The sequence below is a fragment of the Cimex lectularius genome, unplaced genomic scaffold (genome assembly GCF_000648675.2).
Source record: "Cimex lectularius strain Harlan isolate CLEC.00 unplaced genomic scaffold, Clec_2.1 scaffold77, whole genome shotgun sequence".
NCBI classification, from domain to species: Eukaryota; Metazoa; Arthropoda; class Insecta; order Hemiptera; family Cimicidae; genus Cimex; species Cimex lectularius.
Window position 1 is genome coordinate 805,664 of NW_019392836.1, and position 14,412 is coordinate 820,075.

General features: G+C 34.8%; 1 protein-coding gene and 1 non-coding gene across 2 annotated transcripts; one reads left to right on the plus strand and one right to left on the minus strand.

The window, feature by feature from the left end:
* The first annotated feature begins 9,065 nt into the window (after nucleotides 1-9,065).
* Nucleotides 9,066-9,138, plus strand: Trnak-uuu. Its single transcript has one exon. It is a non-coding gene; the product is annotated as a tRNA-Lys (tRNA).
* Nucleotides 9,139-9,972: 834 nt separating this feature from the next.
* Nucleotides 9,973-10,912, minus strand: LOC106669529 (keratin-associated protein 5-10-like). Its single transcript, XM_014399059.2, has 2 exons — nucleotides 10,803-10,912; nucleotides 9,973-10,397 (listed from the first exon to the last, which is right to left on the minus strand). The coding sequence occupies exons 1-2, from the start codon at nucleotides 10,854-10,856 to the stop codon at nucleotides 10,002-10,004; spliced, it is 450 nt and encodes a 149-aa protein (XP_014254545.1). The 5' UTR covers nucleotides 10,857-10,912; the 3' UTR covers nucleotides 9,973-10,001.
* Nucleotides 10,913-14,412: the final 3,500 nt, after the last annotated feature.

Genomic DNA, 14,412 nt, shown 5'->3' on the forward strand with positions numbered 1-14,412 from the left:
TTTTTTTAAATAAAATATTATATTAAGTTCTACGTCTAGTGGGCTGGGCTGGATTACTGGAGGTCTGCATGTTTTCCCTTGATTTGTATTTTCCAAGGTATGGATAATGGCAGGTAGATAATTGATAAATACTGATCAGTAAAAAGCTAAAATAATAATATTAATTAAATCAGGTAATATTTTGTCTAAAGTAGTACAGTCCATGCTATGGAACTCCATAATAGAGAATCTGTGTTTGAACAAAATTTCTTTTAATTCCAGCAACAGTGCTGGAACTAAAAGAAGTTTTATTCAAAACAGATTCTCTTAAATCAGGTACTTTTCAATATTAAATAAACCTTGTGTTCTCACATTTGATCGAGGGGAAAATTCAAATGATCGGGTTTTTGTGGTTTTTCATCTATTTAAAGAAATACCAGAACTGATTTGATCCAAATTGTAGAACTAGTTACTTTTAGAATTTAATAAGTGCCAGTGGATGTCCGCATTACTCTCTGCACACTTACTAACTGTATTACCGCTAGTTACTCTCAAGGAAAACTCATATTGTGACAAAAGAAAAAATCGATGGTTATTCTTATGGTATTCATGATTGCTAATGGTCGGCCTATATTGCCGAAGTCCTTTGACATATTTTCTAGATGCCATGTTTTATCTCTTTCTAGAATCTAGTTCTGAATTAGTTTGAATTTATCAAGGAACTTGTATCGTCGATTCGGGATAAATATAAAAAATGACCGGTCAACAATGATCAGTTAGCTTATAGAACTTAACCATTATCAGTGGAAGTCCGCATGTATTACCACTAATTAGACTCTGTCAAAACTGAAATGAGAAGAGTTAAATGGATTGTTGACAAATAAAATTTCACTAGTGACACATATTTTATTCACGAAAGTTATGTTTACTGTTGGTTCGCTTATTCTCTTATCTTTAGCCATATTCACTGGATGTCTGCATATTTTTTCTCAAATATTACAATTGATCTGATACATTGCAAGAACTAGTTACGATTTAGAATTAAACAAATGTTCATTGGATGTCCGCATGTATTCTCCCAAGGTAGTCCAGAGGAAAACGCAAATGGAAAGAATTTTCTTTCTTATCGAAGCACTTTTACACTCTTTTATTATATCGAATTGGGATTTCTATATTAATTAATTTATGTTATAGATGGTCTTATTCCCGCCGTAATCATTTGCCATATCCACTAGATGTCTGTAAGTTTTCTCTCGGTTTACATTTTCTTTGTAAATTCGATTAAATATATCTAAGAAATTGTATACTTGGTTTTGAATAAATATATTGTAACAAATTATCTGATGAAATAGAAGAACCAGCTACTTTTAGAATGTGATAATTGATAATGTATGTCCGCATTTGTTACCACTCGTTGGTTCCTGTCAAAACTGAAATGAGAGGTTCCGTTCCCGAGAACTCATCGTCAACAAGACAAGAGGATCTTGAGCGTCCGCACCTGGCCTTTTCGGCCTTATCGGACGTTTTGATTCTCAAGATGAGAGCTGACGCACCTCCGCATACGACGGAAAAGGTGTAGAGGCGCCCCAGGCCCTAAGGGCCGAGGCAATCTCGCTCTCCGCTTGTCCACTCCGAATGGTCGGGCCCGCATTGTGCATCGGGTCGTATGCCGCACTCAAAGGGCTAACAGGCCGAAATACATCAGCCTGTTCTCCCGCGTACTCCCTAGATAGAGAAGGCCACTCTGTCTCCCTGAGTATAGGGGCTCCCCTAGCGTAGAAACTTCCGGGAACGCCCCGGCAGCGGTTTAGTTTAAAATGGAATTGCTAACCACACCCTAGATGAGCACCGCCTACGGTAAAGTCACTTATCGAGCTCAGCCTACACCTGCCATGCGCATTCGAGGGACGCCTAGGCTCAGCCTAGGTGGTTCGATCCTTCACTTTCCCAAGGGTACCACGCCGGTCATACGCACAACAAGCATACTCGAGTCAGAGACACCGATTCACTACCCGTTTCCGTTCGCTTACTCACGCATTCGAGGGCCTATTCAGCATGATCATCGCGTCCTCAACGCTTACACGAAGTCGTCCGGTCGCAACGTCTTCCGTGAGGCCGCGGGTAATTACGCTGGCCATACGCAAGCTTCACGAAGGTCACAGATAGGAGACAGCCTCTGTCTAAGTTCCCGCCAGGACGTGGACGCCACCACGAATCCGTTCCCAGTGTAACTAGAGCTGAATTTGGAAGGTTTAGTTACCCCGTGGTACAGATGGCCATACACCCTCCCCCGTCTATGCAGACAGGATCTAGTGCACTGGCCCTCGTGTGAATCTGCTAAGGCACCGCCGCCCATGCCGACACGAGTACAGCTTGTGCTTTAGAGAGGTTGCCACGCCCTCTGGGTTGCACCTTTATTTTGTGCCCGGATACCCCCCTAACAACCAAGGGTTGGGAGGGGTCACAGGATAGAATGAAGGAACTCGGATTGAGAAAAAAGGGCCGTGGGTGAGAACACGAGGTGAGCCGTTTCGGGGTCTCGAGTCTCAAACCACACTATACCACCTGTCGTAGTCGTAGTTCCACACATAGTGGGTCACGACTCCCAGGGTGGGTTGAAATGAGATGTATGTACTTGATTAAATTTTTTAAATTTAATTAATGATTGATGTTTTAATAACGACAGGTTTGTTACTCATTGTCTGTTTATTCACGCCGTAGTGTTTTGCCATATCTCTGCTAGATATCTACAAGTTTTCTCTTGATTTAGTGTTTTTTGTCATTTCTTTTGAATATCATACTAGAATTAGAATAAATATTTCAACTGATCTGATAAAATTTCAAAAACTAGTTACGATTTAGAATATCAAATGATCTTTGGATGGCCGCATGTCTTCCCGAAAGGTAGTCCAGAGGAAAACTCAAACGGAAATAATTTTCTTTGTTTTATAACATAATTGAATTGGGATTGATATATTAATTAATTAATTTATGTTACTTATGGTCTTATTCTCGCCATAATCTTTTATCGTATCCACTATATGTCTGTATGTTTTTCTCAGTCTAGTGTCTTCTTGTCGTTTCTTGTAAATACCAGAGATGTATTCTATATTTGGATTAAATATTATAACCGATATGGCAAAACATTCTGGTCTGACTATTTTATCTTTGATCCTGGCACACTATCAGTGCATGTCTGCATGTTTTCTATCCAGTGTCATCATGTTCCTTGTTAATGTAAAATGAATACAGGAGATTTATGACGAAATTCCAATGGAAGAGAGCACAAAGTTATAGGTTTAGTCACTTCTGTATTAGTTCGTTCGCTTTTTACTAAGCAGTGGTGACATTTTCGCATGTTGTCATTCACTCTCTCTAGTATCTTTTTTCTATTTTCTGAATATATTAACAATAGTATGGGTTATGTAGTAGTAAAAATCAATTTTGGCGTTGTTCCAACTTTGCGGACGGTTAAACTGAAGATGTTTTGATGTTGAAATATTCTAAGTACTTGCAAAAACCTAGAAAAATTATAAATTTACGTAAAAAAGCATAACAAAAGTTGAAATTAATTGCTGCCAGGTTTTGGTTTGATAGTCTTTTTTCTTCATTCTTAATTTTTATCATTTATTCTTTCAGCGATATGTACATGACTTCCATTGTAGAAAGAGATACGGTGTATATATGGTTTTGTTTAGGTGTAGTTAAAAAAATTAATGGGTCATGATTTTTGTTGAATGTCCTTAGCTCAGTGTCTCGAATGAATTGTTCTACGTTTGGCGTTTTCTTTAAACGTTTGCATTTACTCTGGATATTTAGTCCCCTGGAATGGAACGAACGAATAACATTTCTAATTTAAAAAAAAACCAGATTAATCTACATAAATCGTACAATCGTCGAGAGATCATTGTCTTTATTCGAGGACGAGCCTGGTTTCTCAGTCGTCGCGTATCTTCACGCAAATTTATCTGAAAACTTTGTGCGACAAATTTATTCAGTTCATACGTGCCGTCGTTTCTTCCTTTTAAAAATATCTTCTCGGACCGTGTAAAAACAGTCATAAACTTTCAAAAGAGTTTTCTCCATTTGGAGTCGTAGGCATACTGCCTTTTTGCAAGAAATTCCCAAATGACCAGTTATTTCAGTATTGACAGTTTAGTCAGTTGTGAGTTGATCTCGTATGCTTTGGATCTTATTGATGCACCCTTGAGATGGTTGTTATTTATTTCAAGTCTATTTAGACCATTTCCTATGTCTGAGCCATCTGTACACCATACAAGAGCTGCAGGTATTGACTTGCATATGGTCATATAGTGGTATGGAAGTCGTAAGGTATGACGCATAAAGCAATTTTAGGATTTAGTTGACAGTTCTATCACAGAGTCTTAGGCATATCCGTTGTCACTTTAGTGCTATGTTGTGGTTCTTAAGGTGTGATCTTTGGAATGCTTTATTTCATGGTTTTACATGGTTAGAGCTTCTTTTTCTTGTAATGGCACAATTGTTGACTTGGAGGTTTGTTAAATTCTAAATCGTAACTGATCGTCGCATTTATGTCACATAAGTAGTACTATTTATTTGAAATATTGGACACCACTTCACTGACAATAACAGGAAATTGCAGAAGGTCACTAGATCGGGAGAAAACAAGAAGAAAATCAACAGAAATGGCAAAAGACTACGGCGATAACTGGAGGAAGACCGTCAATAACAACAATAACACTTCAAGTAGAAATTTAAATTCTTAACGTTACTAGTCCTTGCATTTTAGTCAGATCATTATGTTATGTATAGTCCAAACGTACGATACAATTTCCTTGATATACTCAAACGAGTTTAAAAAAAACACTAGAACGAGAGAAAACATGCAGATATCCAGTGGCTATGGTGGAAAGAATAAGTGGACCAACGTTAAAAAAACTGTCATGAAGAAAATAACGGTCACAATTGAAACAGAATATTTAAAAAATTCCCTCCTCTATTTGAGTATTTGAGTTTTGACAGGGACTAACAAACGGTGACACATGTGGTCATCCACTGGTAGTTATACAATTCTAAACGTAACTGATCATGTTTGACAGATCTTTTTTTATGATTATATTTAGTCACGAATCGTTGCATTTTGTCAAAACAGTTGTAATGTTTATTGTAAATCTTGGATGCCGTTTTGACGGTATTTATAAGAAATTACAAAATGATATTAGGTCGAAAGAAGACATGCAGACATCTAGTGGATATGGCGAAATATTACGCTGAAAATAGGCGAACCATAAGTAACATAACTATCTTGAATAAAATATCCGTAATTAATTAAATTGTTTACAATCGATTGAACACCTCTCGTTTGAAATTTGACATCGACTAACTAGCAGCAAGACACGGACATTAATAAGTTAATAAATTCTCAAAGTTAGTGGTTCTTGCATTTTTTAAAAATGTTTTATTCAACCATTCAGATCATTTGTTATGTTTGTTCTAAATGTACTATACAATTTTTTTGTAGTGCTTGTAGACAACCAGTCTTTATTCTGTTCTGTCAGAAATCTGAATTTTCTTGTCGTTTCTGTTTTCTTTTAAACAAAAGCATATGATTTTTAAACGTACTCCTTATGTGGAGGTTATACATATTATCGTGTGCCATGAGTGTTTAATAAATTTAGTCAAAGAAAACTGTTGACACCAAGGAATAAAACAATGGGGCAAAGTATAGCAAACAAATAATGCAAATGTTTTGAAACATGCCTATCGGATGTGCAGGCGAGTTTACGCGACCCAGATTTTTCAAAACATTTCTTTCCGAATTTCCCAACCACCGATGAAAATGTAGAACGGTTTCGAAACCAGTGTACAATGTGGATCCTGGTTGCAGAATTGCAAAAACGGAGAAACGAGGCGAAAAAAGGAAAACCCGGCTGAAGACAAGGTCGTGTTAAAGACCCGGTTTGAAAACACTCGTATTTTACAAAAAAAAGTTGTTACTTAAATAGGCTGATTTGCATAAAAATTAAACATAAGAATATAGTAAGAGGGTCAAGAAACGGTGACGTTGCTGGTCTTTTGTCTCGACGAGATGTCTTTTCGTCATTTTTAGTGAATGGCACCAAAATTTTATTCTATATTTCGAATAAATATTACAACCGATCTGATAAAAATGAAAAGGTTATTAGGACAAGTTACTTTTTATTAAATAACGAATCTTCAATGGATGTCCGCGTGTGCTACCGCTTGTTAGACACTCTTTAAACTCAAAAGAGAAAGATTTTGTGGAATAGCTTTCCTTTTAAATAAATTTCAGTTTTCATAAGAGTTATGCTACAGATAGTCCGCTTACTCTCGCCGTAGTCTTTGGTTATACCAAAGTAGATGTCTGCATGTTTTCTTTCGCTCTGATGACTTGTTTCTTTACGACGATTGTCAATGAAGTGGTATCCTTAATTTGGAATTAAAATATTACAACTGATCTCATAAAAACGCAACGATAAGTTTTAGAGTTTAGCTAATCTTCAGTGGATGTCTGCACATGATAACAAAAAATAATCCAACAGAAAACGCAAACGAGTTGGCCAGATTGCAAACAACATACGAATTCAGAAAAGAAAATAAGAAAACTTTATAAATTAGTATATTATTTTTCTTTCTGAATAAAATATCATATTCAAAACCACGCGGCCCGCCTATTTTCGCTACGGACATTGGATATCTGTATGTTTTACCTCTATCTAGTATTTTTTGAATCCTGTAATATAGCAGGGATATTAGGGATAAAGATTAGATACAGATCAGACAGAAGAGTAAGGATAATTATAATGAGACATATTTTATCGATCAACAATATTGAATGTCCGCATGTGTTCACACGAGGTAGTCCAGTAGAAAATTAATATGGGAGATAACGTACAAAAATCCATAAAATAAGAAAAATAAAACTTGATACATTTATTAAGTATTCTTATTCTTTTTAAAAATAAGGATTGGCTGTCTGCTTATATTCCCTCAGTCTAGGATTTTCAAGTAGGATTTAACAAATTTTCAGTGATTGTCCGCATGTGTTCTCCCAACGTAGATCAGGATAAAACTGAAATAATTTGGTAGAGTGTCTTTCTTTTATGCTAAAATTCGATTGGTAATTTTTGTATCATCATTCATTTGAGCTTTGATACGTGAGATTTCTAATAGTCAATCTACTCTCGCATAATCTTTTGCCATATCTATTAGATGCCTGCATTTTCTCTCCATCATAAATTCGTTTGAATCTATCAAAGAAATTTTATACTAGATTTGGAGTGATTATTACAACTGATCTGAAGAAATGCATGTACCAGTAACTTTTAAAATTTAATAACTGTCAGTGGATGTCCGCATGTATTTTTCCAAGGTAATCCAGCATAAAACTGAAATAATTTTGTAGAGTTTCTTCCTTTTATGTTGAAATTCAATTTGTAATTTTTGTATCATCATTCTTCCTTTGAGCTTTGGTACTTGTGATTTCTGATAGTGAACCTACTCTCGCATAATCTTTTGCCGTATCCGTTAGATGCCTGCATGCTGTCTCTTGATCTACTGTCTTTTTATAAATTTGTTTGAATGTTTCAAGGAAATTTTGAACTTGATTTGGAATAATTATTACAACTGATCTGAGGAAATGCATGTACCAGTAACTTTTAAAATTAATAACTGTCAGTGGATGTCCGTATGTGTTTTCCCAGGTAATCCAGCATAACAACTGAAATAATTTTGTGGAGTTTCCTTCTTTTATACTAACATTCAACTGGTAATTTGTCTATCATCATTCTTCCATTGAGTTTTGGTACGTGAGATTTCTGATAGTCGCCTGTTCTTGCTGTAATCTTTTGCCATATCCATTAGATGCCTGCATGTTTTCTATCGATTTAGTGTCTTTTTATAAATTTGTTTAAATATATCAAGAACATTTTATAGAGTTTCTTTCTTTTGTGCTAAAATTGAACTGGTAATTTTTATATCATCATTCTTCCATTGAGCTTTGCTACGCGAGATTTCTGATAGTCGCCTATTCTCGCTGTAATCCTTTGCCATGTGCATTAGAAGCCTGCATGTTTTCTCTCGATCTAGTGTCTTTTTATAAATTCGTTTAAATATATCAAGGAAATTTTATTCTAGATTTGGAATAATTATTACAAATGATCTGACAAAAATGCATGTACCAGTAACTTTTAGAATTGAATAACTACAAATAAAAGTCCGCATTTGTTACCACTAGTTATTCCAGTCAAGCCTGAAATGAATTAAATGTATTTAAAAACATTAAATATAATATTTATGAAAGGTATTGGTTAAGATAAAAAAGCCAGTGTCATGAGCGGGATTCGAACCCACGACCTTCAGCTGAATACACAGCTACCGTACCACTTGAGCTACCGTGACTTCGATCTGCTCGGGCACTAACTTCCCATCTCAACCTCACCTCTCGAATTTCCCCTCCTTTTTGCCATTTTTCAATTAGCTTTTTTTATCTTAACCAATACCTTTCATAAATATGAATTAATTGAAAAATGTTAATTGGTCAATCGGACCACGAACGGTAATGGATTTAATAATGAAACTGAAGAAAAAGCCTTCTCGAGCATTCGACAAGATGTACTTCCGATTGACCAATTAACATTTTTCAATTAATTTATGAAAGGTATTGGCTAAGATAAAAAAAGCCAATTGAAAAATGGAAAAAAGGAGGGAAAATTCGAGAGGTGAGGTTGAGATGGGAAGTTAGTGTCCCAGCGGATCGAAGTCCCGATAGCTCAAGTGGTTAGAGCAGCGGCGTATTGAGCCAAAGGTCGTGGGTTCGAATCCCACTCGTGACTCTGACTATTTTAACTCAACCAATACCTTACTTAGGGATTAATTAAGTGAAAAGAATTTATTTAGTCAATCGGACCACGAAACCCTATAGATTTAATAAGCAAAAAGAAGTAACTTTACTAAAGCTCTCCGTGGCCATATCATTTGCCGCGAGAATCAAATAGATTACACGACATTTGAAAAACGGCAAAAAGGAGGGAAAATTCGAGAGTTGGGGTTGAGATGGAAAGTTAGTGTCCGAGTGGATCGAAGTCACGATAGCTCAAGTGGTAGAGCAGCGGCGTTTTTAGCCAAAGGTCGTGGGTTCGAATCCCGCTCGTGACACTGGCTTTTTTATCTTAACCAATACCTTTTAGAAATATTAATTAATCGAAAAACGTTAACTGGTCAATCGGACCACGAACTGTAATGGATTAAATATAATTATTGATTGATGAAAACTGTGATTGTCTGTGACGTCCTATCCACGATTCGGAATGAATATTACAATTGTCCTGACAAAACAACCATTGATCAGTTCCGATTTAGAATAACCAAACATTCAATGGATTTGACATTGCGTTATCAATCCGTAGTCCAGGGGAAACCTAAATGAACAGGATTTTTAATAGTTTTTTAAAATATAATTGAATTCAAGGTTGAAATATTAATTAAGAGTTTTCTCATAGACCACTTATTATCGCTGTAATTAGTTGCCATACCACCTATATGTCTGCATGTTTTCTCTCGCTCTGGTGTCTTTTGTCGTTTCTTGTAAATGTAATTACTGCTAGCTACGTGGCAGTAATTATTACAACTGAGAATATATATTATATAGCCTATTACTTTGATACTGCGAAATAATCAGTAAATATCTGCTTGTCATGTGGTGACATTTTCAGTTTTTACCGAATGTTGCATTTTTCTATTGAATGTGCATATTAAAAATAATCGGTTATTTTATAGTAACGATAACTTTTGACGTTGTTCTTTACAGATGATTAAACATGGGCTAGCTCGATATGAGAGAAAACATGCAGCCATCCACTGAAGTTATTGCTGTTGAAATAGTCAATATTCTGCTTAGAATCGTCTCGAATATTTTTACGTATTTATAACTATTGTACTAAGACTAAACGTAAGAATAAGTGAGAGTGTGTAAAGAAAATTATAAAGAAATATTGCTTTAGAGATTTATTGCTGATGCTTTATGCGCAACAGGGAACGGTTACGCAGCAGGTCTTGTGTCCGCAGCAGCCTCCGAAGTTTCCACACCCGCAGGTTCCGAGACCACAACCGCAGTTTCCGAGACCGCAACCGCATCCGCAGTTTCCGAGACCGCAACCGCATCCGCAGTTTCCGAGGCCGAAACCGCATCCGCAGTTTCCGAGTCCGCATCCGCAGTTTCCGAGTCCGCATCCGCAGTTTCCAAGTCCGCATCCGCAGTTTCCGAGACCGCATCCGCAGTTTCCGAGACCGCATCCGCAGTTTCCGAGACCGCATCCGCATCCGCAGTTACCGCATCCGGTGGTGCAGGGCACAGTTACACAACAGGTTTTACGTGCCACTGGACAACAGGAACCACATGGCTGGGCACTGGTGTACTTTAATTAAAAAAAAAAAATAATTTCCTCATTTTCCAGATTGATATACCATAAACCTATAATATGTGCATACTACTTTCTGTTATTTCGAATTTTCAGTAGGTCTGTGCGTTTTAGTGGGCTTCAATTGTTAGATAAAAAATATTAATTAAATGTGCAAACAACAAATTGAGCACTTGAAACAAGTAAAAAATTTTAATCGATAGAATCTTTGCTGTTAAAAAAGAGAAAATTATCACAAACTAAATAGGAGTGCGAAAAAGTAAATTATGGATGTAGAAGAACAAATGCCAAAGAATTTAGCTAGAAGAAGACTCTTTTGAAACTTTATGTTCTAACTCAAAATAGACCAGAATCTCTAAAAATACTTATATAATCCAAAGACATAAAATCAGATATACTTACAGAGACAGCGGCGAGGGCGACGAGGGCGAGGACGAGGATGGACTTGAATGCCATTTTTTATGCAAGGGCTTTTGTTCGGTTGTGTTGGAACGAACTCCATCTGCAAATCAATTTGCTCTTTATATATGAAAATTAAATCTTTCCCAATGGAGATTTTCTCACGTTCAGGGTGTCCTGATCTCAATTATCCTCAATTTTAAATGGTTCACTGTCATTCTGTTACCAATGATAGTGAGAGATATAGGACAAATGTGGCTATCGCTCATCGTGTTCTTCTAAATATAATTCGATTTCGAGCTCGTTAAACAAAGGCCTGATCGACTTTTATGCTCAATAATAATTTTTTCAAATAAATTACATAACATAAATGTTAAAAGTCAATCTATCAAGACCCTGCAATAATGTTCATAGCATTCGACAGAAAGATAAATTTAATAAATGAAACTTCTCACAATTCAGAGTGGGGTTTATCGATTCAGATAAATGTTGAAAGGCTGAGTCAAACGCCCGAGACTCCAGGAGGAAAGTCAGATTTCAAAAATTATCTTCTCAAAAACTAAGCCAAAGTTAAAATTAAAATGAAGACATTAATTAATCAAGGGCACATAATTTTTATTTAACGTTCAAAATATACAATTTTTTCTGTCAGTTTTTCCACCACATAAAAAAACTTTAGAATTTTTCCAATCGCTATAACAAAACCAATAAACAAATAAAAATTATGAATGGTGGAGTGAATGCGGTGTTCAATCTTTTTTAAAAAGATAGTTTCTACTCATAGTAAGTTGTTTTGCAACGATCCGGATTTCGAGCCCTTAGCACATCATCAGGTTGTAGAACGCCTTCAATCTGATGATGAGCTATGGGCTCGAAATCCGGATCATTGCAAAACAACTTAGTGTGAGTAGGAACTATATTAAAAAAAAAAAAAACCAATAAACTACTTAAATGTATTTTATAATGGCTATAAACGTCTTCTACATGAAGATTATTTTTCTTTCTCTTCCTCTCAAACTCACTCTTTCCCTCATTTTTATCCCTCATCCCACTCTTCCTCATTCTCTATGTCTTAACATCTCACTTTCACTCTCTTTATATATCTGTCTAACTCTCTTGTTCTCTGTCTCACATTCTTACTCTCTCTCTTCTATCTTTCTCTGTCACTCTCACTCTTCCCGAGAATTCTTTTATCTTTTTCCTTCCGATACTCTCTCTTTCCCATCTTTCTCTTGCTCATCCTACTCAAACTCTCTCACTTTCTCTCTCTCTCTCTCTCTCTCTCTCATGGTTTTACGTAATTTAAGTATGTGGTTTTTGGCAAAAAATTCAATCATGCTCTTGTTTTTTATATTATTTAATACTTTTCAAAAATTTTTTGATTCCACGTGTATTTTAAGGTAATCCATTTTTGCCCAAAAATGTATCTCATCTTTAAAATAATTTAATTTGATCTTCTTTCATAATCTTGGTATGTATTTGCTTATTGATTTTTCAAGTGGCATTAGATTCTTGTGTGCCATCCCTTGTTTTTGTCTTTTAAGTTATCCATAAATTTGCTGATAAATATTCAATTAGTAGTAGATCAACCGGGAAATGTCAGAAATCAATTCAAAACCAGTGCATTTTTTCATTTTTCCTTAAGAGCATTAATTACAATATATGACGACAATGGATGACCAGAGATAATAATTTTACAATTCTCTGACCAATGAACTTCAATTGTAAAATAAGTAAAGAAGCTACAATTAATTGATTAATTGTTTTATGAAAAGTTTAGGCAATTTGACCAGTACTTTTTACCATCAAAGAATAATGCATATTCTGCTTATTAATGTGTAATCATCATTGGCATTTTTTGAGTCTTGGTCGCTTCAGCATTTCATATTTTACATTAGTTGTTTTAAGTGACAATTTTTTAATAGTTTTTCTGACAACAGGTGGCTTTTCTTCTTCTTGAAGTAAATTCAAGAAGTTTTTAGAACATTTTTGTTGAAATGTCTTAGATTTTTAGGTCAGACAGATATTTGTCTTGTCAATTTGTTTATTCTTTGTTCTTTGGTTGTTTCCAATAATTTTAACGTGTTAAGCTTGTACATTCTCATATTTTTGAGTTTATTGGTTCTTACTACAGAGGATTTAAAATTTTGTCCTCACTCTTGTACATTCAAGAAGGTAGTATGTTCTAAATTTGAATTATGTAATTAGTTATATATTTCAATGAAATGAAATGTAAGATGTATGCTTCACAAAAATAGAAACATAGTCAATACATGTGTGGTGATTAGTGACCGTTAGTCGATGATTATTCGAAAATCGTGAGATGCGGTCTGGTGTGATGTAGGTTTCAGAAAAACATTTTCTTTATCGTGCCAACGTTTCGATCTTTATTGAGATCATCTTCAGTGCCTGGAATTTACAAACATTGTTTAAATTTAACAAATACATGTAGGATGTGGAAAAAGTGAATTTATACAATGCAAAAATATTATTTTTTAATATTCAATCAAAGTATTTCTACTCATGGAATGGCACAATTACGCAGACAACAAACACGTAGTAGAAATAGTTTGATTGAATATTTTAAATTTTTTTTTGCATTGGAAGAACATATCAAAAATTGATTTAGGAGTAAATGTGTAAAGAAAAAGTGTTGCAGCTGTGGGTGTGAGCGAGATGATTTTAACCGCACATTTAAAAAACAAGTCTGTCAAACTACTGATGATGGCAAAAGGCAGAAATCTGACATCTGACAAACCAAAACAACAAGTAAAGGTGGACTGAAAATGATGAAAAATAACCAATTTTATAACTCTATAGACATCAAGAAAAAATCTTACGATTGAAAAAATGACAGAATTGTAATCACAGAAAAAAAGAAAAATAGTAAGATAGTAAAATTTATTGGGAAAACTTTATAAGTAAATAATTAACATAACCTGCCAATTAGGTAGTAGATTTTAGAATTAGGTAGATCAATATAAATCTATACATCTTTTTTATGAATTGATATTATTTGCAAAGATATTTGTTCATTTTTATATGTTTATTGTTCAATAAAAAAACTCATTAATTGACAATTCTAATTCTTTCTCTATATAATGCACTAGGTTATTATAAATATTATTATTTTAACAGTGTGCTATTATAATTTTTAAATATTTATAGCTAAATGTGCCAGCAATCTCGAGTGTAATTATTTTTTCTGCTTACACCTCACAATATGAACGTGGTTGCGTACTGCATTTTCCATTTTCCTTTTTATCTGCTGACGAACATTTTATGGTCTCTTTTTTCGCAAAGACTGTTTTTAATAATGGTTGTTTCATAAATATTGTTTCGTTTTTCAGAATACTCAGAAGAGTAGGATATATATTTAACTATAATGAATACAATTTAGTAATTAATCTTTTAATTTCTCGAAAAATTATTGCTTTACTGCAGAATTTAGAATGTACTGGCCAACTCGGTTAAACAAAATTCATGTGTGGAAGAAGTTAAATCAAAAGAAGGGTAATATATTTTTAGAAAACATCCATAATCCTCAACCACGGACAAATTTTTCCACTACAGCTCCTTGCTTTAGATCAAAATTTTAGAAAAAACTGTCCTT

Bases quoted from the DNA above. Each gene is read 5' to 3' on its own strand.
- LOC106669529 (XM_014399059.2), bottom strand. From the start codon at position 10,856: ATGGCATTCAAGTCCATCCTCGTCCTCGCCCTCGTCGCCCTCGCCGCT. The intron at 10,398-10,802 runs GTAAGTATATCT...TTTTAATTAAAG, and splicing joins TCGCCCTCGCCGCTGTCTCT to TACACCAGTGCCCAGCCATG.